Source organism: Prunus avium, chromosome 4 (genome assembly GCF_965620075.1).
Source record: "Prunus avium chromosome 4, drPruAviu1.hap1.1, whole genome shotgun sequence".
NCBI classification, from domain to species: Eukaryota; Viridiplantae; Streptophyta; class Magnoliopsida; order Rosales; family Rosaceae; genus Prunus; species Prunus avium.
In genome coordinates this window covers 35,354,375-35,378,342 of record NC_142287.1, presented here as the reverse complement: position 1 = coordinate 35,378,342, position 23,968 = coordinate 35,354,375, and the positions used below count along the sequence as shown (strand labels likewise).

General features: G+C 38.2%; 6 protein-coding genes across 6 annotated transcripts; 3 read left to right on the top strand and 3 right to left on the bottom strand.

Annotated features, from left to right (window-relative positions):
• Nucleotides 1-875: 875 nt before the first annotated feature.
• On the bottom strand, nucleotides 876-2,688 carry LOC110766802 (protein LOL2). Its single transcript, XM_021970183.2, has 4 exons — nucleotides 2,528-2,688; nucleotides 1,890-1,997; nucleotides 1,281-1,390; nucleotides 876-1,071 (listed from the first exon to the last, which is right to left on the bottom strand). Exons 1-4 carry the CDS (start codon nucleotides 2,610-2,612, stop codon nucleotides 1,006-1,008), a joined length of 369 nt encoding a protein of 122 aa, XP_021825875.1. The 5' UTR covers nucleotides 2,613-2,688; the 3' UTR covers nucleotides 876-1,005.
• A 664-nt stretch (nucleotides 2,689-3,352) lies between these two features.
• NRPB2 (DNA-directed RNA polymerase family protein) lies at nucleotides 3,353-11,294 on the bottom strand. Its single transcript, XM_021970104.2, has 25 exons — nucleotides 10,763-11,294; nucleotides 10,324-10,545; nucleotides 9,953-10,243; nucleotides 9,662-9,859; nucleotides 9,508-9,572; nucleotides 9,324-9,410; nucleotides 9,121-9,241; nucleotides 8,990-9,034; nucleotides 8,768-8,905; nucleotides 8,519-8,591; nucleotides 8,232-8,308; nucleotides 8,025-8,132; nucleotides 7,828-7,944; nucleotides 7,378-7,533; nucleotides 7,198-7,302; nucleotides 6,961-7,086; nucleotides 6,799-6,876; nucleotides 6,596-6,691; nucleotides 5,580-5,695; nucleotides 5,435-5,504; nucleotides 5,298-5,351; nucleotides 5,056-5,202; nucleotides 4,643-4,942; nucleotides 4,082-4,504; nucleotides 3,353-3,960 (listed from the first exon to the last, which is right to left on the bottom strand). Exons 1-25 carry the CDS (start codon nucleotides 11,006-11,008, stop codon nucleotides 3,841-3,843), a joined length of 3,579 nt encoding a protein of 1,192 aa, XP_021825796.1. The 5' UTR covers nucleotides 11,009-11,294; the 3' UTR covers nucleotides 3,353-3,840.
• Nucleotides 11,295-13,075: 1,781 nt separating this feature from the next.
• On the top strand, nucleotides 13,076-14,294 carry LOC110766814 (CASP-like protein 1C3). The gene is made up of 3 exons (XM_021970204.2): nucleotides 13,076-13,578; nucleotides 13,675-13,777; nucleotides 13,896-14,294. The coding sequence occupies exons 1-3, from the start codon at nucleotides 13,424-13,426 to the stop codon at nucleotides 14,127-14,129; spliced, it is 492 nt and encodes a 163-aa protein (XP_021825896.1). The 5' UTR covers nucleotides 13,076-13,423; the 3' UTR covers nucleotides 14,130-14,294.
• A 284-nt stretch (nucleotides 14,295-14,578) lies between these two features.
• Nucleotides 14,579-16,630, top strand: LOC110766763 (putative 2-carboxy-D-arabinitol-1-phosphatase). Its single transcript, XM_021970126.2, has 7 exons — nucleotides 14,579-14,842; nucleotides 15,010-15,164; nucleotides 15,341-15,460; nucleotides 15,557-15,656; nucleotides 15,751-15,890; nucleotides 15,998-16,077; nucleotides 16,155-16,630. Exons 1-7 carry the CDS (start codon nucleotides 14,683-14,685, stop codon nucleotides 16,279-16,281), a joined length of 882 nt encoding a protein of 293 aa, XP_021825818.1. The 5' UTR covers nucleotides 14,579-14,682; the 3' UTR covers nucleotides 16,282-16,630.
• Nucleotides 16,631-17,781: 1,151 nt separating this feature from the next.
• LOC110766762 (3-deoxy-manno-octulosonate cytidylyltransferase, mitochondrial-like) lies at nucleotides 17,782-20,261 on the bottom strand. Its single transcript, XM_021970125.2, has 8 exons — nucleotides 20,025-20,261; nucleotides 19,597-19,642; nucleotides 19,401-19,487; nucleotides 19,182-19,306; nucleotides 18,765-18,904; nucleotides 18,625-18,676; nucleotides 18,415-18,525; nucleotides 17,782-18,194 (listed from the first exon to the last, which is right to left on the bottom strand). Exons 1-8 carry the CDS (start codon nucleotides 20,259-20,261, stop codon nucleotides 18,102-18,104), a joined length of 891 nt encoding a protein of 296 aa, XP_021825817.2. The 3' UTR covers nucleotides 17,782-18,101.
• A 189-nt stretch (nucleotides 20,262-20,450) lies between these two features.
• On the top strand, nucleotides 20,451-22,639 carry LOC110766761 (Pentatricopeptide repeat (PPR) superfamily protein). The gene has a single exon (XM_021970124.2). It carries the CDS (start codon nucleotides 20,459-20,461, stop codon nucleotides 22,223-22,225), a length of 1,767 nt encoding a protein of 588 aa, XP_021825816.1. The 5' UTR covers nucleotides 20,451-20,458; the 3' UTR covers nucleotides 22,226-22,639.
• Nucleotides 22,640-23,968: the final 1,329 nt, after the last annotated feature.

Here is a 23,968-nt window from a genome sequence, read left to right as displayed (position 1 = left end):
AGAGAATCTACAAACATATATATTTTTTTCTTTCTTGTCTCAATGTTTTAACAGACTTCATAGGCTCTGTGAACTTGGAGATTAGCTCAGACGAAAGTTAGAAAACATGAATTACACACATTAAAAACAAATTTTGAATTCCTAATGTTAGTATCTCAATTGCTTTTCTAATTGATTAATGAATTTTAAAATCCATGCACAGGTTTTGCAAAGTGTTGATGCGTTTGGTTCCACAGATTTCCATATGGTACGGAGAATATAATTACAACAGCAGCACATTATGGACTCAGTTTAAACATTTTTGTTGAAGTGATCATCACAATGGAGATGATGATTGATAATGATAATTTCAATATAGAGATGTCAGTACATGTATTGTTGTACTGAGATTAGTTTTCTAAGTTCAGCAACCTAAACTGGCCATCTCCATTCGCAGCATGAATTTGGACCTTTCGGCTATACACACGATATGAAAAACTGAGTAAGCAACAAAACTCCTTTACTCCTCCTTATAGTGAAATCGAATACACCAAAAATTTCTGATGGGTTGATGTTATGTCGGGCAACAAAGAAAGGAGTCTGATATCTGAGCATGAGAAGGCTTGTACTGATAAAATTGCTAAACAGAAGAAGCTTGTACTGATATCTCCATGTATATGCAAACAAGTCTCAAAACCACATTTTCCGTTTATAAACTCAGGATGACAGAACTTTCGGTGTTCTGAGAAAGACTCTTGGCTCATTTCTGGAGAGTGACGAGGACATCCGGCTGATGATTGAATTTATATTCAACTGTTTGAGCTCAAGTCTCCATTTACTCTTTCCCCCTAAAGGATGTTTCGTTTAATAATTCTTGCAATATGATACGGTACATGTTTCTGCAACAGGTGTAAAGTTGAATTTCATATACAGTACCACATTATTACATGCTACATGTGCAAAATGTTTAAAATTAGTCACAAATTTTCCTCTCTATAGTTTCTAGGCATGCCTCACATAAGCAGTTTAATGAACAGGATTGGCAGGGGGTTGCCCCTGTTGAACAGACCATGGAGGACGCTTGTTGTGTTCCTACAGATAAAAACATTTCACATCCAGTCATACATATGAAACACAAGCAATTGCATTCTGATCTATTTACAACAACTATATACAACTGACAATACATTTTGTTTTAAAAGTGCCTTCTTATTATTCTCCCTTATAATAATAACTATTACCAATGAAAGAACAACATGACGTCTATAAATATGAAGCAAGCCATGTAATTGTTTACTTACTCCAATTTCTGTCACAAACTGGCAAGAGGAACACCTGACGGATGAAGCTCCATATGGATACATCAGCAACACTGCACAACTACCACATTTAACTTGTCCAACCTGATCAGCTGATAAAAGAAGAATGGGTTAAAAAATAGAACATAGTGCCATCATCATGACAGTAATTGCATAACGATGACCCGATTTTAAGTCCATCGGCACTTGTGGTTTAGTGCTGAACTATTGCACACTGCATAGGGACCTTCAAAATTGCATAACAATTTTTACAAGAAAAATAATTGATTGCATCACCCTAATCAACTCAAAGGATCAGGTATTGCACAAATTCTATATTTAATGTTAGTTATAGATCGCAGATTATTTGGGGTCATGCACTGCTTCTTTGAATGAAGTTGCAACTGCAGTCTCTCTTTCTCCTTTTACATTACATTGTTATCAAATTTTGGCAATACTTGCGCCTAGCGTACAGTATCATCACAAGATAACAGGAAGAAAGAAAACCTACAACAATTTTGGAGAAGGAAAAAGAGGAGAGAATGAGACTGAGAACGAACGTTGCTTACTAGGTACACCAAGTATCCAAGTGAAAGAGGAAGAGAGAAGAACCTTCTAGCACAAAGTTGACTGTCTGACAGCATGAGCATTGAACATGTCTGGCTCCTCGTGAATATTTAAGCAGGCGACGGCAAGAACCACAAACCATTTGAGCTATTTCTGCATCACAATTAGCTAGCTCATCAGATCAAAAAAAACCTTTCACTATGTGTAAAAGCTGAGATGAAAGGCTCTAACTATGGATCATTCTTCTGAGGAATCTAAAGATCAACATTTAGTAATTCAGCGGTTCCAATAAGGTAGCCATGGGATCTGATCTGATAGTTTGGATCCAATAATTATTTATGCTGGTATGGTAGCAAATTAGCAATGCATCATAACCCAAACTATCCCTGATTCATTCCTATTCCTGCTCAGCCCCTAATCTATAAATCGTTTGATGATAAAGTTGCCAACATAGAAAGTTGGAAAATTTTGAGACAAATAACAAAGCAAGACAAGTGAGTTGTCCAGTGGGCAACCTTAAACAAAAAATAAAATTAACAACACAACGCCTTTCTAAGTATAAGAGAAACCCCAAATAAAACGAAGCACATAGCACTCGAGAATTGAACATAACAGAGTCTCTGATTGATATTAAAGTTGATGTTGTTTGTTATTATGCGGTCATACAATGGGAAGAGACTGACCGGAAGGGGAGGGTGGTGGTTGGGCAGCAGCGATGGATTGGTGCTCCGGGACTGGCCCTTTGTCTACTTCCACTGTGCTCTCCATCCTCCTCTCTGTCGCTGTCTCCGTCTCCGTCTCTGTCTCCAGCACGCACGCACGGCGGGGGGTTGCAGACAACTACTTGACATGTCTCGAAACGCTGTCGTTTATGTTGCAGGCCTAAGATTTTTGGTTAGTTCTAATAGGCCTAAGGTGGGCCTGAAATGGTGAACCCAAATTGGACCAAATGTTGAGCTGTAGACTGTATGGGCTCGCTCGTTTGTAACCCTATATATTTTTTTTGGACGACAGTAACCCTATTTATTGATTTCAAATCTAAGGAATTTTTTTAGTACCTTTCCTATTGAGAGGGACGATAATATAAACTCACACACACTACATGGATGCTAGAATTCGAACCTAGGACCTTACCTGAGGGAGTATATACTCTAAACAACTACACTAGTAAGTCCTTTGCTAAATCAAAGGATTTATTAGGACTCAAACACAAGATCTTGCCTGAGGGAGTATATACTCTAAACAACTACACTAATGGGTCCTTTGCTAAATCCAAGAATTTATTAGATGAAGTTATAAGTTAAAATTGGTTGTTCAAATAATTAGAATTCATATATGCTAAGATTGATTTAGGCCAGAAAAGGAAGAAACAAATTATTATTTCAAATATACTACAACTAGTTATTTCAAACACATTCAATATTGATATTTTTTAGTTTGTATAAAATTTAACCTATTTGTGAAATCTCCGTCCACATGAAAATATTATTGGAGGAACTTTTACAATATAGATCTGAATCTGATAATTCATAAGATTAATATGCTTTTGTCTTACCAACCACCGAAACGGATAACAGAATTCCGCTTTGACAACAACTTAGGAAAGCACACTACAACTAAAATGTGGCGTATGGATTTATCTATATTTGATAAATACAATCAATTACAGTTCAAGTTATTACAAATCCCTATCCTCTTCACGTGAAATGAGAAGAAAACAAAACTACCTCACGGAAATACTACAGCTGAACCGATGCAAGACTTTGTGCCATATACTCAATCGAAATTAATAGGAACTGACCAATCTTCTGATTCGGTCTCCCACTCTTGGAGTAGTCTCCAGCATGTTTTTATTGTGGCACGATTTACAGCCTCCAATCCTCAACTTCATGCTTTTTTTTCAAAGGAGTTGTTCTGACTTAGCTGCAGCATACCGAAACTTCAGAAAATGGAGGTCTTTTTTGCCATCAATCATATGCATATGTATATATACATATCAGGCTCCTTTCTTCTTTTGGTCTTTGGCGGGCTTGATGTCCTTTGTGAGCATTCTTGGTGCTATAGCCATGGACATAAGCTCTTGGAAGAGCAGCTTGCAAGCATAGGGAATGTATACCTACATATGCATAATGTAAAAGTGGGTTAGCATTAACCTCTCCACACGAGAGAGAGAGAGAGAGAGAGAGAGAGAGAGAGAGAAGAGGTCTGGAATACACCAGAGAAGTAGAAATATTCACCTGAACAATGTCAGTTTTATTCTTGCAACCTCTGCACTCAAATGAATTCTTCTTGAGATTTGCAATAGCTATTAACCCACAACGCTCACAGACATGAACCCTATATGCATCACTCTGGTCGAACAATCTCTCTTTCAGAAAATGAGCAGCGCCATGAGCAATCATGCAATCTCGTTCCATTTCTCCGAATCGCAGACCACCATCACGAGATCGTCCCTCAGCAGGCTGCCTTGTGAGGATCTGTACTGGACCCCGCCCACGGGAATGGATCTTGTCATCAACCATATGCTTCAGCCTCTGGTAATATGTGGGGCCAAGGAATATCATAGCACTAAGCCGCCTGCCTGTGTGGCCGTTATACATGGTCTCAAACCCACGCATTTGATACCCACAGCTGTGAAGAGCTCTGCTAATATTGTCCACCTAACAAAAAAATCGTAATAGATGAGAATCTCCAAAATCCCACAACAAAGAATTGGCTGCAATTTGTTATGACAGGTACAAGTAAGAAATTCTATAAGAAATTTACAGAGGCATGTTTCAAGAGCAAGTGCAACTCACAGTCACATCCGTAAAGGGAGTTGCATCTCCTTCCTTCCCCATGTGAGCTGCAACCTTCCCCATGATACACTCAATAAGCTGACCAATGGTCATTCGAGAAGGAATAGCATGTGGGTTCACAATAATATCAGGGGTGACCCCTTCCACAGTCCATGGCATGTCTTCTTGTGTATAAGTCATACCCACTGTCCCCTTCTGTCCATGTCTACTGCTAAATTTATCACCAATCTGTGGTATCCGGACAGATCTCACCCTTACTTTCACAAACCTCAACCCATCAGCATTAGTCGTCAGTAGAACCTATTATATGGCACAGAGCAGGTTCAGCTTTGTAAGAAAGCACAACAGAATCTGTTTTAAAAATAAATAAATAAATAAATAAAAGAAGAGAAGTCATTTCACATAAAGCTAACCTGATCCACAATCCCTGTTTCACTGTGGCGTAAGCTTATGCTATGGTCACGCCGTGTGTATCGTGAAGCAGCTTGCCCTTGTGCCTCATCCTGAGCCATGGGAGTGGTCTTTCCTATGATAACATCTTCACCTGAAACCCTAGTTCCCTAAGATCATATCAATGAGAACTTGATTAGATAAAATTTGTTTCACAGGATAGGTGGACAGAAAATCATTGAAAAACAAATTCACATATACTTACAGGAGGTGCAAGACCATCATCATCCAACTTGTCGTAAGAACCATGCCGCATGCCCTGTAAAATCAAATCTTAGTATAGCATCCAACACTTATACCGGCACAGCATCAGACACATAAACTAAAAAATAAAACTCTCACCATGGTATTTGCTCTGTCTGGACGCCCGAAATCCTCTTTGACAAGGGTCCCCATCTTTTTCTCCTCGTCCCTGTGACAGGAAGTTAATACATTGTAGAAAAATATAATTACATGTACTCAGAATACCAGTTAGAGATAAACTGACCTATAAGAGCGGAAGAATATTGACCGGAAGAATCCACGGTCTATAGAGGACTGATTCATAATGACAGAATCTTCCTGGTTATAACCAGAATAGCAAGAAATGGCAACAATAGCATTCTGATGCAGAATGGAACAAAGAAAAGGAATCATTAGCAGACTAAATTAGAAAACTTAAACTGCCAAATTGCCCCCAGAACCATCACCAAATTTTCAATTTCCCCACTGTACTTTTTCTTAGTCAGTTAAGGATACAAAGTAATTTTTTTCGCCAATGTCCACCTTACTGTCTAAATCATCAACATTTCATCCAATTTACCGTTAAATATGAGGGCAAATTAGTAATTTCCCACTTTAAATTGGTTGGAGGTGGCTGGTGGGTTGTTGCCATTGGAGGAGGTGGCTGGGTGGAGAGGGGCTACTGGTTTTTAAAAATATAAAAAATTATGTAAACCCTTTTTTGTGTTTTTTGCTTTATTTTAGACAAGGGGACAGGGGGGCTGGTGGCTTGAAATGCAGTGGTGTACTAATGCTGGAGGCAGGGGCTGGGAAAAAAAATTGCGGTTGAATCTGACTCCCAGATTTGCATGTACATGGTGATTGGAAGAGAAAAAATAAAGAAATTGAAAATATAGTGGGTGTGTAGAGTGGATTTTTGGGGTGGGATAATTTGTTTTGGTTGGGAGTGTGTATGTGCGTGAGATAGTGAGAGAGAGGTGATGTGTGGATGATGGCGGATGGGAGGGGGTGGCAGGCTGCGGGTGAGAAGAGTTAATCTTAGTTTTAAATTAATTTTTGTGTTTTATATTTTATATTATAGTTTTTTTTATGTTTTTAATTATTTTTTAACTAAAATTTGGATGAAATGTCAATGATTTAGGCGGTGGGGAAAAATTAGTTCATATCCTTAATTGACTTCAAAAATGTTCAGGGGGGAAATTGAACATTTGGTGATGCCAGCTGGAGGCTGCCTGAAATGAAGAAAAAAGAGAAACATGTAAAACAAAGTTAAATATTTACGATGCCAGCTGGAAGCTGCCTGAAATGAAGATGCTCCATGGCTCGTGTAGTGACAAGGGGCTTCTGAGGGTAGTACAGAACATACGCCAGTGTATCCTGAGTGAAACAACAAGAAGTAACTTACCATAGTTTCTAATCAACTGTAACATTCACGAAAAGAAAATAGAGAATACATAATTACAATAGCAGGAACCTAATCATACCATTCGGAACTGATAATTGGTGACGTAAATTCCCATTGCTTGCTTGCCCATAGCAGATTGATACGTATTACGTGGAGACTGATCACAACAAACAAATAAGTAGATGGAATAACAAATGAATAAGATATCAAACACATAAATTCACTTGCATGACAAATTTACCTGATTATGATCGGGAAATGGTATAATTGAAGCACAAACACCCAAAATAAGCGATGGATGAATTTCACAATGAGTGTAGGTGTCAGAATATGCCTCTTCAGGATTGAGCCTTGCTTGTACAAGATCCTGGGTACAAGTTTTTAGAAATTGAGATCATCAATGCCCTACGGGTTCTACAGGTCTGTTTTTAATCCAGAATAAAATCATGATGCATTTTTTCCAACGAGAACTACTCACATTAATTGTCATGGAAATCATTGTAGTCTCCTCTTCTTCCGTATCAATATATTCTATAAATCCCTTTGCTACAAGGTCATGCCAGCCACCATCTTCAGGGTTTTCCTGAAAACATAAGGGTAGATTCCTGTAAACACTGGAAGTCCAAAAAAAATTAGTTGAAGATTTCAGCTAGCTAACCCTCTGCTGTAATGCATGAATATCTTTCTTCTTTATGAGAAGCCTTTGTTTGTCCACAATGAATAATGGACGACTGCAACGGCCATAATCAGTATATATCCGCAATTCTTTAAGACGGATATCTCTGACAACCCCAACTTCAGTATTGACATCAACCTGTAGAAGTACATAGTAATCAGCATCTATAACGTTTAATGTGACATTAACACGTGGGATTTCACAAGTCAGAACGCTTATGGACCCAAATTGCATTGCATTAGGAAGATTGGGCAGGTAAGAACAAAGCACAATAATATGAAGAGAAAAAAAAAGATACAGAAATGGGGTAATCTAAGAAGACTCGGACTACTTATAAAATCCAATGTTTCAACTATTGCAGTTTGTTCCTTTGGTGTGACATCTACCCAAAATTAAATTTTAATAAAAAAATAAAATAAAATGGATACTGACCCGTCGCCTTAGCTTTCTTAATGTTTTCACCAACATTTCAGGATCACGATGTATACCAACCCAACAGCCATTAACAAAAATTTTCGTGGCTTGGGGAATAACTGCAGGGGAAATTTCCTACAATCAATTTAAAGAAGATTGTCAAAATAATGAATGAAAATAGAAAGTCAACATTCATTAGAACTACTAGTACAAACCTCAAAATTCTCTGTGCCCCATTCTTCCAAAAATTCCAATATTGGATATGCAGCTGATCCTACTGTGATGTATACCATCAACGCAAGATTCTTTACAAGTCCACATGCCTGGTATAACAGCCAGATAAATACTTAGGTGCCACATACAGAAAGAAAGGGTTTCTCAAAGTAACTTACGCATTCAGAAATTTAACACACAATACTCACTTGTCCTTCAGGTGTTTCAGCTGGGCACATCATCCCCCACTGTGAGTTATGCAACTGCCGTGGTTTGGCCAATTTCCCTGATAAAAGAAACCTCAATTAAAGGGAAGGAGGAGAAATTCACAATGACAAGCCACATGTAGGTAGCAACATGATGATTTCAGGGGCAAGAAACGACGCCAAAAGCTTTTCACCTTATTGAACAGATGATACTTGTATTTGCAATCCAAAGGCCTTACAGGTGAACCTTAACTATACAATACACAGAAGAAGCCAGAAAGTAGTTTTACCTTCACGCCCTATGGGAGAATTTAGCCTTCTCAAGTGTGACAAGGTGGACGCATATGTCAAACGATTTAACACCTGTTAAAAAAATTTGAATTCCAAATTAATGAATTTGGTACATGATTTTATACAATTGATAAGCTTAAATCGACCAATGCAAACCCACCCCACATTTAAACAACCTGACCAAAGCATGATGGAATTATAACTGCCAAACTCAACAGCAGAACTTAAAAGAAAAATGCTAAAAGTACCTGTGACACTCCAGCCCTTGTACCAGCTGCATTTGCTTGCCCCCAGTTCCCAGTAGCAAGTGAATATTTGAGGCCACTAGTGATTGTTTTAGCTTTGATGGCAAATTGCAGGTTAAGTTCCTTTCCATTATCAACACACTGCACCATGCATGGATTGTGTAGGTATAAACCCAAATATAATAATTACAGCAACTTAAATAAGTCAGAGTTCATGTAAGGAACCTTTTGCACATAACCTCTCACATCCCTAGTCAACTTCCTGAATAACTGCACTTGCATATACAATTCTATGGTCAACCAAATAATGACAAAACAAATTTCATATAACCTCCAATTTCCACCAGAAAACAAACCATTCGAAACAAGCCTCCCAGTAAGGGACCAGCAAGATCCAGCCTCTTGTTGCCATAATGATCCCTATCATCTTCTGCCCTCCGACCAAGTGCACACAGTAGAAGCCTGTGAATGATATATCTGGTACAAGAAACAGCATGTATTCAGTACACAATTCAGAAGCCACCCTAATGCTAATGCGTGTCCTACAAGTAAAACCTACCCAAAATAGTAAGCTTTCTTTGTCTCACAAAATTCTCCAACACCAACATGTGGAAGCATTTCCTTTTGAAGGATCTCTTTTGCATACCTGTGCATACGATGCATAAGATAATAATCTCATGAGCACTACAGAAGGTTATGCAAAACATCTTGAGGCCCTGCAAATTTACAAAGATAACACATACTTGATCCTCTTTTCTCTACTAACACCAACAGTTGCACCTCTTTTTCCAATATAGTCGAGTGCAACCTGCAACAGGAGAGAATAATATACCATTTGACTATAAGGGAATCGAGACATCTGTAAACTCCGCAAAATAAATCGACAGAGAGAGACACCTGTTGATTTTGAATCACAAATGCTTCTTCCAGAGAAGGTCTAAGCAACTCCATCATCTGAGTATCAGAGAAGTCATAACATATATGCTCTAATATGTCTTTATCAGCAACAAACCCGAGAGCTCGGAACACAATAATAATAGGAATTTCAGCTCGAATGTATGGAAGAGTAGCACGGATGTATTGTCCAGAAGAACCCTGCAATAATATAAATGCCCGCAAACAAAATCCATATAAATAAAACATACAACATAAACAAAACAACAAAATTGCCACAATCAAATTCATTACCCCTTTAGAACTAGTCCGAGCAAGCATCCGCACAAACATTGTACTGGGCGGTCTGTTTTGGGACTCCGCCATAGACCGAACTTCCGCCACATAGGCATACTTGTTAGGCTGCCTCTTTTTGAACACGTAGACATGATTGGTGCTCATCTTCTCTTGGGCAATCAGAACCTTTTCACTCCCATTTATAATAAAATATCCACCTTGATCATATGGACACTCTCCCAGCTCTGTTAAATCTTTTTCGGAATTCTGGTACAACGTGCAATAACTAGACCGAAGCATTATAGGAACCTGATAATATACAGCAATTGAATGAATTTGTTAACAATGTTGAATCCATACATCATTACTAAAATGTTCGCATTACACACCTTTCCAATGAATACTTTGGTGAAATCCTGAGTTTCGGTGACTTCTTCACCATCATGTCCTTTCTTTACAATGCTCTTTGAGACATCCACATACAAGGGTGCTGAGTACGTTAGATTTCTCAACCTGGCAGCTTTGGGAAATAAGGTTGCAGTTTCTCCATCGGACTCGGTCATCATGGGCTTACTCAAATAAATCTGACCGAACTTAATCCTATATGTAGTCTGCAATCCAACCCAACAGTATTAAAGAGCCAAAGAACATAACCACCAAATATGCTCAAAATTCTACTTTAATTTCCTAAAAATACACAAATGTGAGAAGGAAACCTAGCTCGCAATATACTTATAAATTTTAGTTTTCATACGCTAACTGTTAGCCCTAAATTCATGGAAACCACGAAGCTCAATCTCACATAGGATTGAACAAAGGACAATCTACCTCGGCGAAATCAGGCTGGTGGCCCGGGTTGTGCTGCGACTCGGGGCGAATCTCGATATCGGCCGACTCATCGACAATTTCCTGCATTGTGTTCTGAATGAACTCGTCGAATGAGTCGAGCTGTTGGCGCACCAAACCCTTCTCTTCGAAGTAGGCTGAGATGACGGCCCAGGCGTCCTCCTGCGTGATTTCATCTTCGTCGTCGTCGTTGTACTGCTGGTCGTCGTACTCGGGCTCCTCGTCCATGAATGTGGTTGCGGATCGGAATTCGAAACCCTAGGTCTGGTTCGGTTCTTTGTGCCCGACTGAACGGTGCGTTTGCAAGTGAGCAAAACCCTAGCAGAGCTTTTCACTGTTCAGGTTCAGAGGAGCTTCGAAAGAGGTGAGGTTGCGAGGTTTGAAAATAGAAAAAAGAGAGAGAACTGTCGTTTTACTAGCACTTGCGGGTATGGATCGTCTTATTTTTTGCAGCCGTTGCTTCCTGTCTTCAGTACATAGAGGCGGTTCAAGCCAAAGAGAAGAGCAACCAAAACAATAACAAAAAAATTGTGAGAATTTGGATTCTATTTTTTTTTCTGCCAATAAAACTATTTCTATAATGTAACAAGTCTTAATTAATGCAGTGATATTTCATCTATATTATTGTAAAACATGAACTTTACCGAGTCTTTAAGACATTTGTAGAACACAGATGTATTATTGAAAAATACGTACATACGTGTATAATACATTATTAAACGTGAAAGTGCTAAAATCTTTATACAAGTAATAACTCTGGAAAAGTAAAAATCAAAAGGGGACAATAGAGACTTGCGTAATGACCTAATAGTAATGGATAATGCTCTAAACAACTCTTATTGATAAATGAAAATCAAAGAAAAAAAAATCTCACTATATATATAAAGAGTATAGTCGTGCGGCTCTTGGGCTCTAGAGAAATTTAATTGTCTTTAATATATTAAAATATTTACTAAAAAAATAATAATTAAAACATAATGACTAATTAAAGTAATTCAAAAAGGCTAAAATATTACTTAATTACATATATTAAATTAACGAAGTTGGCCAAAAAAAATAAGTAAAGAAACCAATTTTATATTTTCAAAATTAAATAATTAAAAAAACCTCTCCTGACAAGAGTTCGTTACACTTCTATGCCGACGAAATTTGCCGGTTTATAAATTTTTTAAAAAAATTGTTATAGCCGTTCGGCTATACTATATATATATAAAGACCCGCCCAGAGCCTAGGCGCCACATGTCAAATGAGTACAGCCGTGCGGCTATACTATTTATAAATATATAAAAACAACCCGCCCATCGGCTAGGCGCACGTGTCCAACAAGTAAAGCCAATCGGCTGTACTATTTTTATATAAAAAAATTAGGAAAAAACCAAGTATAGCCGATTGGCTATACTATTTCTTTTTATATATAAAAAGGACCCGCCCGTGCCTAGGTGTCATGTGTCAAAACAGTAAGGCTGAGCGGCTATACTATTTTTTGAAAAATAAGGAAAAAACTAGTACTGCTGGGCGGCTATACTATATTTTTTTTTAAATTAGGAAAAACGAGTATAGCCGGTCAGCTATACGATTTATAAAAAATTAATTTTAACAACCGGGTATAGCCGCTCGGCTATACGATATATAAATATATAAAAAGTACACGCCCAGCGGCGAGGCGCCATGTGTCAAAAAAGTAAAGCCATGCGGCTATACTATTTTTATAAAAAAAAAATTAGGAAAAAACTGAGGGGAAAGATCTACTCAGACGAATTGCGTCAGGAAAGGTCACCTTTTTTATATAAACAAAATTAGTTTATTTCTTTTAATATTTGTAATTAAGTTATATCTTAACCTTATTTAATTACTTTAATTGATAATTATATTTTAATTATTATTTCTTTAGTACAACGCATACATGTGATTATAGTTTAATTATTATTTATCAATTATAGTTTAATTGATAAATAATGCTACAATAGTGTTTTATAGCACAATTTTTTGATGTAAACATGTCATGACTCTTAATTGAATCTGTTTTGGAGTTTCCTTATCTTTAAAAAGAAACATATATGGCATGACATGCACTACAATCATCCTTATAAAAATTCATTCATCATAAATTCAAAATAATGTCCATATTTTGAGAGTCAATATATCATACAATCAATATGAATAAATGTAACATGCAATATGAGAAGAATGATCATATGGCGCGCATGCATCTGTCTATGTGTATACACAAAAATTCCATGGATGTATAATATGGCTAGCTATATTGTATTGTCTCTGTGGAAATCGACCTTCAACTACCCTCATAACTAGTTATATTATCAGTTGCCAGAATCTGCCTGCAATGCACAGAAACTGCTTATAGAAGCCACTAATTAATGAGAGTCTTAATCTTAAACCACGTGGTTAAATCTGGAAACACCCTTTTGCTCTGTACATGTTTAATTGGCTCGTTATTAAGATCAAAATCTTCATAAATTTGTAGGTAACCAAACCCTTTCTGCTATAAAGAAATACAAAGAAAACAAGTGCCCCACCCTCTATCTGTCCTCCTAACACCCTAAACATCTCTTGCTCTATATACCCTTCTAATTTTATTAGCTGAAGCCTGAAACATCGGATTATTTCCTTCCTCATTTGATCTCCATGACTAAGATTAGGAAGATCTTCACCTTTCTGCTAAGGCTGCTAGCTTTGGCTGCAACTCTGTCTGCCACCATAGTTATGGTCACAAGCCATGACTCTGCCAATGTCTTGAACTTAACATTCAAGGCCAAATACAGCAATTCGCCTGCTTTCATGTAAATTTAATCTAGTTTCTAATCAACCCTTTTCCTCATAATCATGTTCTAATCATTTTATTTTATGATTTTTAAATGTGTTTGCTCATGGCAAAGGTACTTTGTGATTGTGGAAGCAATTGTAAGTGGATACAACCTTATGATTCTGTTTCTTGCTTCAAAGGGTTCGCTTTGGCGCATGGTCATCATTCTAGATGTGGTAAAGAAAGCATTTTTCTTTCTATTTTTTGCATTTTTATTTCATATTTCTATGTATTTTTTTCATATGATGAACTGATATTGAGGTCCTTTTTTCCGATTTGAACAATTTTGCACAGGTTGTGGCTTTGTTACTTACTTCAAGCATGTCAGCAGCCTTGGCAATAGCTCAAGTGGGCAAGAAAGGGAACACTCATGCTGGCTGGCTGCCCATCTGTGGACAAGTCCACAAGTTCTGCAATCATGTAACAGGAGCTCTTGTTGCTGGCATCATTGCAGCAACATTATATTTTCTGCTTATTCTCTACACTCTTTACACTGTTCTCAATCCTCTGTTTGTTGTAAAACCTTAATTTTGTTGTTTTCATTTGATCTTTCCCCAGTGTAAAAAAAAAAGAAAAAAAGTTGAACGTAATATGCTCTAGTGTTCAGTACCTGAAGGACTGTTTGGATGAATGGAAAAGTCTTTTTCATAATTTTCTTTTTCTTTGAGAATTGTTCAACGGAAACTATAACCAACTGCCAGTGCCACCTCTTATATTTCTCTCAGATTCATATATATGACTTGTCTCATTGTCTTTAGTGTCTTTTTGACGCATGTTGGTGGTTATTATTTACAAACAGTGGTTTAAAAATCCAATTCAAAGCAGATTTCCACCTACTCCAAAGGGTAAAGAGAGATTTACTCCGCACCAGTCCAATCAATTCTGACCATCCAATCAGATAACACACTAATATCATCTAACGGCCAGCATCAACCTTATGATATCCGTGATGCACCATAATGACCACAACTAAAATTTCTCTGGATGCCGTTGGAACCATCCCCACAACCAAATAGAAGTTATGTCGAACTGAGGAACAGTGACACACAAACATCTCTGGAACCCCAAGCTGTCAAAGAAGATGGTTTGTGGAATTCTTAGTTTCAGCTCTGCTCTATCTCCAATCTCCATATCTCACTATAGAAATAGAACAGATCCAAAGCTCAAGACCGATCTTTCTTCTTCTGTTACACTTGGAATTCGATGCTCAAGTTCTAGCTCAGATGTGGCTCAAACCTTTGGTAAGTTCACCAATTCTATCTCCTTCTTTTTTTCTTTTCTTATTTCAATTTCTCATTCAATTCCCACAGAAAGGTGCCTCTGGATGGCTTCAGAATTCAAATTCTTTATTTTGAAAAGATTGATGGGTTGTTCATAGTTTTCTGTCATTTTTGTTTTGTTATCCAAGAAAAATCTGAGAATGATGCTGCTATGACTGGTGGTGCATTTGACTTCACAAGAGCAACAACATCACTTACAGATAATAAGTCAATCGCTTCATCAAAGAAGGTAACTCTTGTCCGGCATGGCCTTAGCTCTTGGAATGAAGAAAGTAGAGTTCAGGTTAGTTGCTTAATTAATTAATTAACTATGATAAAAGGAATTTAAGTTGGTTTTTTTTTCCTGCTCTAGATTATGCATCTGTATTAGGCATATCAAATGTGCTGAATTATTTTTTCTCCTTTCATATAGAAAATATTGAGCTGTTCTTTGAAGCTTAACCCTGGATGTATGTACAGGGAAGCTCAAACCAATCTGTCCTGACAGAAACTGGAGTGATGCAAGCAGAGAGGTGCAGAAAAGCCATTGCAAAGATGCATTTTGATCAGTGTTATTCGAGTCCAATATCTCGGGCCAAGGTTTGAAGTTGAACATCTTTCTGAAGTATGTTATGGACCTTATTGCATTTAATTTCAAAGCAGATTTTAATTGTGGGTTTCCGAATTCTGATGCAGTCCACTGCTGAAATTATATGGCAAGGGAGGGAGGAGCCGCTCGTTTTCCTCGACTCGCTGAAGGAGGCTCATCTGTTTTTCCTTGAAGGCATGAAAAATGGTCAGTTTGCTCGTGTTTTACTTCCTGGTTTTAATTCGTTCCGAATTCATGCATTCTAGAATCATACTAAACCACGTTCAGAATTTGGAGGCAGAGGATGCCAAGCAGAGATATCCAAAGGAGTATGCAACGTGGAGAGAGGACCCTGCTAATTTTTATGTGAATGGAATCTATCCTGTAAGAGAACTATGGGGAACAGCCAGAGAGGCTTGGAAGGAGATCTTGTTAACACCTGTGAGACATGACATCGTTTCTTGCTATCATGATACAAATTTTGTTTGTTGACGCTAATTTTAGATAATATAAAAGATGTGTAAACAAATATCTTTCTGATGTATCAGGGAGAACATGTTTTAGTCATCACTCACAAATCAATTTTGAGGGCACTGATCTGCACAGCTTTAGGGCTAGGCCCCGAGAGGTATGTTGTCGGCAATGCAGTTTAAATATCAAGAAAAATGCAATGTTGGTATCCTGACAATGCTGTTGATGGTTCAGATTTCGTGCCATTGATGTGAACAACGGTGGAATCTCTGTATTCAATTTCAACAAGAAAGGAGAAGCAATGATTCAATCTTTGAACATGACCGCCCACATGTACAGTGATCATGTTTATCTTTACTGAAACTTAGTGCGACTTGCTGACTGATGAGGAAAAATGAAGAGAGCATACACAGCATAAAAAAGGTGTTGGAAAGAAGTTAAAACCAAGAGTTCCTCATAGGACATTGGTATGTATTTTTTCTCAGAGTCGAGGTTTCAAATTCAAATGACAAGCTTGGGGTTGTGAAAGGTGGATGGGTAAAACATGCATGCAGTAATTGCTGCAGAGTAAGCTTCAGGCTTTCTTGTATTAGTAACAGAAGATGTACGTTCTACTTAGAAAACAAACAAGACATTCATTTCTGCCAATTATTGTTATGGATCAATCTCACCGAACAAAATTCTTGGAAATAAAAGAATTCTTCTATATATGTATATATGTATTAGTCTACAATGGAAGACAAACCTGAATCATAAAGTATGAAAGAATAAAAGGATGGAGGAGAAGGACTGTTTCTCTTCGAAAATGCTTTTATAATCCAGAAACGCATTTATTAGTAGGCTCAGGTTATCATGCCAAACTCAAAATGTGAGTGTGAGAGTGGGTGGTAGAAGTTCAATAGGATCACTTTGTTTGTTTGAGTGACTGGAGAAGGACTAGGATCTGAGGACAATGACATGGAATATGAAGTGAATATCAGATATTAAAAGAAGCTTTATGTTCCCCCCCCGCAGCTCATAAAAAAAGAAGAAGAAGCTTTATGTTATAAACCTTTATCAATTCTCTCATTGTTCTGTATCTCGTTCTTCTCTTCGTTATTTTTTGTTTGTGCTTTTTTTTTTTTGGTTAGGATGGAAAGGTCACTGATACATTAGAAGGTGCAAATCCTTCTAGTTTGGCCAATAAAGTTGCTAGGGTTGTTGGGTCAGCTAAGCCCAGAGAACCTAGCCTTGAGACAGTCCAAGAGTTAGCAAAAGAAAATGGATCTTTCCAGGAGCAAGAGCAAATTCAAGCACAACTGGCCTTGATGATGCCTCGAAAAGGCGGATGCACCAGCTGATTGACTCTAATGGAGTCATGCTTTTTATGAAAGGAGCCACCGGGGAGCCCAAATGTAAAGTTAGCAGATTGGCTGTTCACATTTTGAATAAAGAGAAGGTCAAATTTGGAACTTTCGACGTTCTTTCAGACAATGTAGTTATGGAGGGGATACAAAAGTATTCTAACTGGCCAACAATACTGCAGCTTTACTACAAAGGGAAGCTTGGTGGTTGGGGTGACATAGCATATTTAATGCGTCGTAATGGTGAATTAGGAGAATTTTCCAGAGACCATGAAACCAACTCACAGAATTGTGATAATTAATTTATGAATGATCAACAATCAAATTGTTGGTTAGATATTAGAATACACACCTGAACAGCTGTTGACTGAATTTTTATATTATGTAATCAAATTTGGGCTCACAAGATTATCAAATTTGGCCTCAAATTTGACAAGCATGGGGATTCTGAAAGGTTGATGGGTGACAACCCTGCATGCAGTAAATGCTCCAGAGTAAAGCTTCAGGGTTTCTTGTACTGATAACAGAACATATACATTTTATTTAGAAAACAAACAAGAGATACATTTTTGCCAAATATTGTTATGGATCAATCACACCGAACAAAAAGATTCTTGGAAGTAAATGAATTCTTGTATATAGTAGTATCTACTATCAGTATATGTCTGCAATGGAAGACAAAACTGAATCATCAGTAAGAAAGAATAAAACAATGCAGCATGAAGACACTCTCTTTCTAGAAAGCACTTATACGATCCAAGAAAGTGCTTTTGCGATTCAAAAGTACTTTTAAGTTTTTATGCCCGAATAACGCTTTTTCCACTTCCAAAAGCAGGTCCTAGGACAGATTTCTTTCCCGCATGAATGATTCTATCTTCTCCACATCTTCTGGAGTATCAACACCGTGAGCCTCATGATCAACCTTGATCACCTGTGAGAGGTAATCATGAGTTCGAAATAAATATTTTTTCAAAATACCAGTCCATCTATATAAATGAAAAACCACCCAACATCGGATTGTTTGTGATCTAACTATACTCAGATTCTGATGCCTTATTTAGCAGCTCACTGATAAGGAGAGAGAAAAAGAACTTATCAAATGAAATAAGATTGATCGAAATACATAGAAGAGTCTTATGACCAAGCAATACCTTCATCTTATATCCATTCTCAAGGACTTTAAGCTGCTCCAAATCTTCTTCCAGTTGTAATGGAGTAGGTGCAAGCTCCGGATATTTCCTCAAGAACTTTGCATCATAGCTCTGGTAAGACACAAGAATGGCATAACTGGTTGGCAACAAGTAGGAGATACATTACATATTAAGGCTCACAAGTGCTGTAACATAAAGATATGCTGATACCTGGATACCAAGATGAAGTAGATATGGAAAACGTGGATTGACCTTGGCTGACCTGTGTTGTTGTGTACATGAAAATTTATCAAGTTGGTGACGATGTTATGTTATATTGCAGATATGCTAAAATCTATAGTAAAACTTACTTATTGCATGGGATCAAGCCCCTCGAAAAATATATTGCATAACCATGACTGTCCACCACGCATTTCACCCGATTGGGATCGGATGCATCTTCAGGTTTCAAAGAAGTAGCTGCAGTGCTAAATACAGCATCAGGGGCAGCCTATAACAGTAATCAAACAAAAAGGGGAAGAAACGATCAATTACATTCAGAACCAAAAAAACAAATGAACCTAAAGTCTAAAGAATAAAATCTATAGCCAGCCACATAATGATTTGGACTATTTGATCGCCATAGACTCATCATTCTAGTTCACAAAACAATATGAGTTGAAAAGAGAACAGAATATCAATAAATGACTGTTAAAAAGTGTGATTTCATAACATATTCATCTTGAAGGAGCAGAACGGTAACTAACATGAGAGGATAAAGAACTTACTTGCAGGGCCTTGACAACCCCATCTATTATCTCGGGCTCTATAAGAGGCTCATCTCCCTGAATGTTAACAACAATATCAAATTTCTTTTTGAACTTTTGGAGGGCCTCATTGCAGCGTTCAGTTCCTTCAGATCATCAGACATTTATAAGAAACTTAAAAAATAATTCAAGTTTACTAACAATCAGTAAAATAGAAATATTGTGAACCATGGCTCTTACCATTTCTGCAAGTATCTGATGTCATTATCACATCAGCTCCAAACCCCAAACAGCACTCTGCTATTTTCTCATTATCCGTAGCCACAACTAGTAGAAGAGAAAATTTAAGAACTTTTTGGTCAACAAATCACCACTTAATAACACAGAACTTATCATTTTGACAAATAAAACATATGAGGTTGACTGCTGGAAGTACCAAGTTGGTCCAGCGTGGTTGCAAGTTTTGCTCTTTCCCACGTCCTCTACAAGGCACAGAAAGATAGTTAAGCAAATGATCGTAGCATCTGCCCAGTTTATACCAAAAATGATTACACATTCTACTTCCATGCTATTGTTTACAGTTTTCCTCCATTTGTCAAAGACATTGAAAAAGAAAATAAAGAAGATGAAGAAGAAAACTTCTCATTGTCAAAAGTTCAAACACTTGAAACGCAAAAGAATTGATACCCAAAATCCCGACTAGTCTCTCTCCACCACACCACACAATTAAACAACCTTTGAAATGATTAATCAAGTTCTCTTTTTTCTTTCATTAACATTGCGTTCATATAATGCAACAATTTAAGTAAACTAAAAAAAAATGAACTTGAAAGAAAAAAGAAGAAGAAAAACGATCACAAGAACCTGGATCATGGGTTTGCCGAGGATTGGGACCAGAGGTTTGCCTGGAAATCTGGAGGAAGCGAAACGAGCCGGTATGATCCCCACCACGTGGCTCAGTAACCTTGCGGATCGGCGCCTGGATATCACCGTGTACGCTACGGCCGCAGCTGCTACAGCCGCTCCGGCGAGCAGTCCCTGCGCAAGCCATGAACGGTTGGTGCCGTCAGAGACAGAGGATGAGGAAGAGGGGCCCCTCATGGTTCTGCGATCTCCGCTAGGTTAGGGGTTCGGCGGACGGTGGCGCGTGAGTTTGCACTGAGAGTGTCTGCGCGTGTTGGAGAGTCTGATATCTCGGCGGCGCGAACTGTAAACTAATTTGTAATGGATGTGTGAAACGGTGCGTTTAGGGTAGTAGCGTCAAAGCTCAGGACTTCGAACCCAAAGTTTTTATTTTAATGGAAGCCAAACAGCTCGCAGTCACAGGTTCTTCAACCCCACAGTCTCCGGTTTACCGAGCTCTTCTCCGAGCCGGCCCGTCTCTCAGAGCCCTGCAACAAGTTCATGGCCACATTGTTGTCTCCGGCTCTCACCGCAGCCGAGCTCTCCTCACCAAGCTCATAACTTTGGCTTGCGAAGCCGGCTCAATTTTCTACACTCGGCGGCTCTTCCTCTCTGTTCCAAACCCTGACTCTTTCCTCTTCAATTCCCTCATCAAAGCCTCTTCAAAGTTTGGGTTCCCCCAACACACTGTTTTCTTCTATCACCGTATGCTTGGTTTCCGTATTGCGCCTTCGAGTTACACCTTTACGTCTGTGATTAAATCGTGCGCCGATATTTCGGCTCTGAGACTCGGTAGATGTGTTCATTCGCACGTTTTGGTGTGTGGGTATGGCTCGGATTCATTTGTTCAGGCCGCTCTGGTTACCTTGTACTCCAAGTCTGGTGATTTGGGTGCTGCTCGGAAGTTGTTTGATAAAATGCCAGAGAGGAGCGTTGTAGCTTGGAATTCGATGATTTCGGGTTACGAGCAAAATGGGTTTTCGAGGGAAGCGATTGAGGTGTTTAATCAGATGCGGGAATTGGGTGTTGAACCTGATTCGACAACTTTCGTGAGTGTCTTAGCGGCTTGTTCTCAGTTGGGAGCTCTTGGTTTAGGCTGCTCGGTGCATCATGATGTTATTAACAATGGGCTGCATGTGAACGTAGCTCTAGGTACTTCGCTAATTATCATGTATGCTAGATGTGGGAATGTGAGCAAAGCAAGAGAAATTTTTGATTCGATGAAAGAACGAAATGTCATAGCTTGGACGGCTATGATCTCAGGGTATGCAACGAATGGTTATGGTAGTCAAGCTGTGGAACTCTTTTGCCAAATGAGAGCTCATGGCCCTGTTCCTAACACTGTCACATTTGTGGCAGTCTTGGCGGCGTGCGCTCATGCAGGGCTAGTTCACGAAGGGCGGGAGACATATGCAAACATGAGGCAAGAGTATGGCTTAGTGCCAGGAGTGGAGCACCATGTTTGCATGGTCGATATGCTTGGGCGTGCTGGGCTTCTCACCGAAGCATATCAATTGATTAAAGAGCTTGGTCCTGAGGAGGCCGCCCCAGCTGTTTGGACTGCCATGCTTGGGGCTTGCAAGATGCATAAGAACATCGATCTTGGAGTAATAGTTGCTGAGCATCTTTTGGAGGTTGAGCCTGAAAATCCAGGTCATTATGTAATGCTTTCGAATATATATGCACTGGCAGGTTGGATGGATCGAGTGGAAATGGTTAGAAACATGATGATAGGAAGAAGCTTGAGAAAGCAAGTTGGCTATAGTACAATAGATGTGAACCAGAAAACGTACCTGTTTAGCATGGGTGACAAGTCCCATCCCGAGACAAATGAAGTTTATCAGTATTTAGATGAACTGATGTCGCAGTGCAGGGAAGCAGGTTATGCTCCCGTACCTGAATCAGTGATGCATGAAGTGGAAGAAGAAGAGAGGGAATATGCCCTTAGATATCACAGCGAGAAGCTTGCGATCGCATTTGGGCTACTGAAAACCAAGGATGGCATGGCCATTAGGATTGTAAAGAACCTTCGAATGTGCGAGGACTGCCATGAAGCAATTAAGTTTATTTCAGTTGTTACCAAAAGAGAAATTATTGTTCGTGATAAGCTTCGCTTCCACCACTTTCAAGATGGCTCTTGTTCATGTATGGATTACTGGTGACCCTGAGCTGGTCCAACTAATTGCCTGGTAGCAATGCTTTGTGAGCCTGAGCTGTTAGAGGATTTCAGCTATACCTTACCACAAATAGAAGACTCATAATAGGGTCTTTTGCATTGCTTGGACAGCCAACAAACGCATGGCAGATCATTGTTGCAGGGATCAAGTGCAATGCTATGACTTTCTGGTCCATCTATGGAAAGGCCATTACCAATTGTTGTTAGAACCATGCTCAATCAGATTATAAGTCGAAATGCTGAATTGCATAATCAAATCAGAGATGCCCTGGACGATTGATTCTTCGTTAGGCCAGGCGAAATATGTCAAGGTCTAACTAGATTGTGTTATTGAAGACCCTCTCATCTTTGCTCTTGATCTTGCATTAAAGAATCATATATAGTTATAGGGTTTGTTTTAGCAATCTTGCACCATTATTTGTGCTCAAAATCTCTTTTCCGAGCCAATTTGTGCATAGGAATTTGGTGAATATTGAAATGAGAAAACTCTCTTTTGTGACACAAGTACTCTTGTAAACTGGGACTTCAGAAGCAAAATATAGTTGCTGATGGGCTTGCTGGGCTGAGCTTATCCGGGGCCTTTTGGCTCCCTTTTATTTGTTACCAAAAAAATATTAGAACTTTAATTTCCGCCTGGAGGATGCGTGGAATATCTTTCATAGATGCGCGTAACAAATCTTTTTATGGAAACAAATGTATGTTGCTATTAAATTAAATGCATGGGACATGCATAGTGGGGTTAAATAAATCTTATTCGTTGGGTTAAAGTAGTGAGCAGAATTATTTCCGAAGAAGAAATCCAATAAACAACGTCAAATTGTAGCTGTTGGAATGTTACAAAATCATAACTCTGCATCCTTAATAATATCATTGATTATTAATGGTTACTTCCAAGATAATGAAGAGACATATTAAATGTGTCACTAATTGTTCTTCTTAAAGTAGTTGCGGCTATATAGCCACGTGATATACCACGACTATGTCGTGTAAATCTATGAAGAAAGTGATTAAATAAACGTTAATTTTATTTACCAAAAACAAATAAACTTTATAATAAATTCCTGTAAGAGATTCTCTCCCTTTCTTTCTTTCATGATATGAGACCCACGAGGGTGAAAACTCGTGTGAAAAACCCCATATGCCCACAGATCCGGAAAACGACATCGCAAAAGGCCGAAAGAAACAAAAAGGACATTGCAAAACCCACTTTTATTATGCTTCAGAGCTGTTCTAATGACAAAAACAAAATCGATAAAAGCCCACTTTATTCCCAATCTCAAGAACCAACCCATCGCAAACGGTCCGCAGTCTGTCCCAATCATAAATTAACAATTTATATACACTAATGTTGCATTTATTTACTGTCCAAATTAATTAACGGGATGTTTTTCAAGGATTTATAGTAAAGTTTATGTTTCAAGAACTGAAAGGACATTTTTTTTATTATCATTAATGAATTGTACAATTTACTAATTTATTTTCTTTTAATACAAACGATTATGAAAAATGAAATTCAAACACACGACTTCACGCGTGAAATAATCATTATATGAACAACATTTTGGGGCATTATTTTTCACTCATGAAAAAGAAACTTTCAACTTTTATCTTTTTTTTGGGTAATTTTGTTTATGTTGTTGATCATTTGGGAATGACCTAAGTGCATGTACTTTTTTTCTTTTTAAAATCCTTTTTGTTGGCTGCTCTTTTTTCTGATAAGAGAAATAAA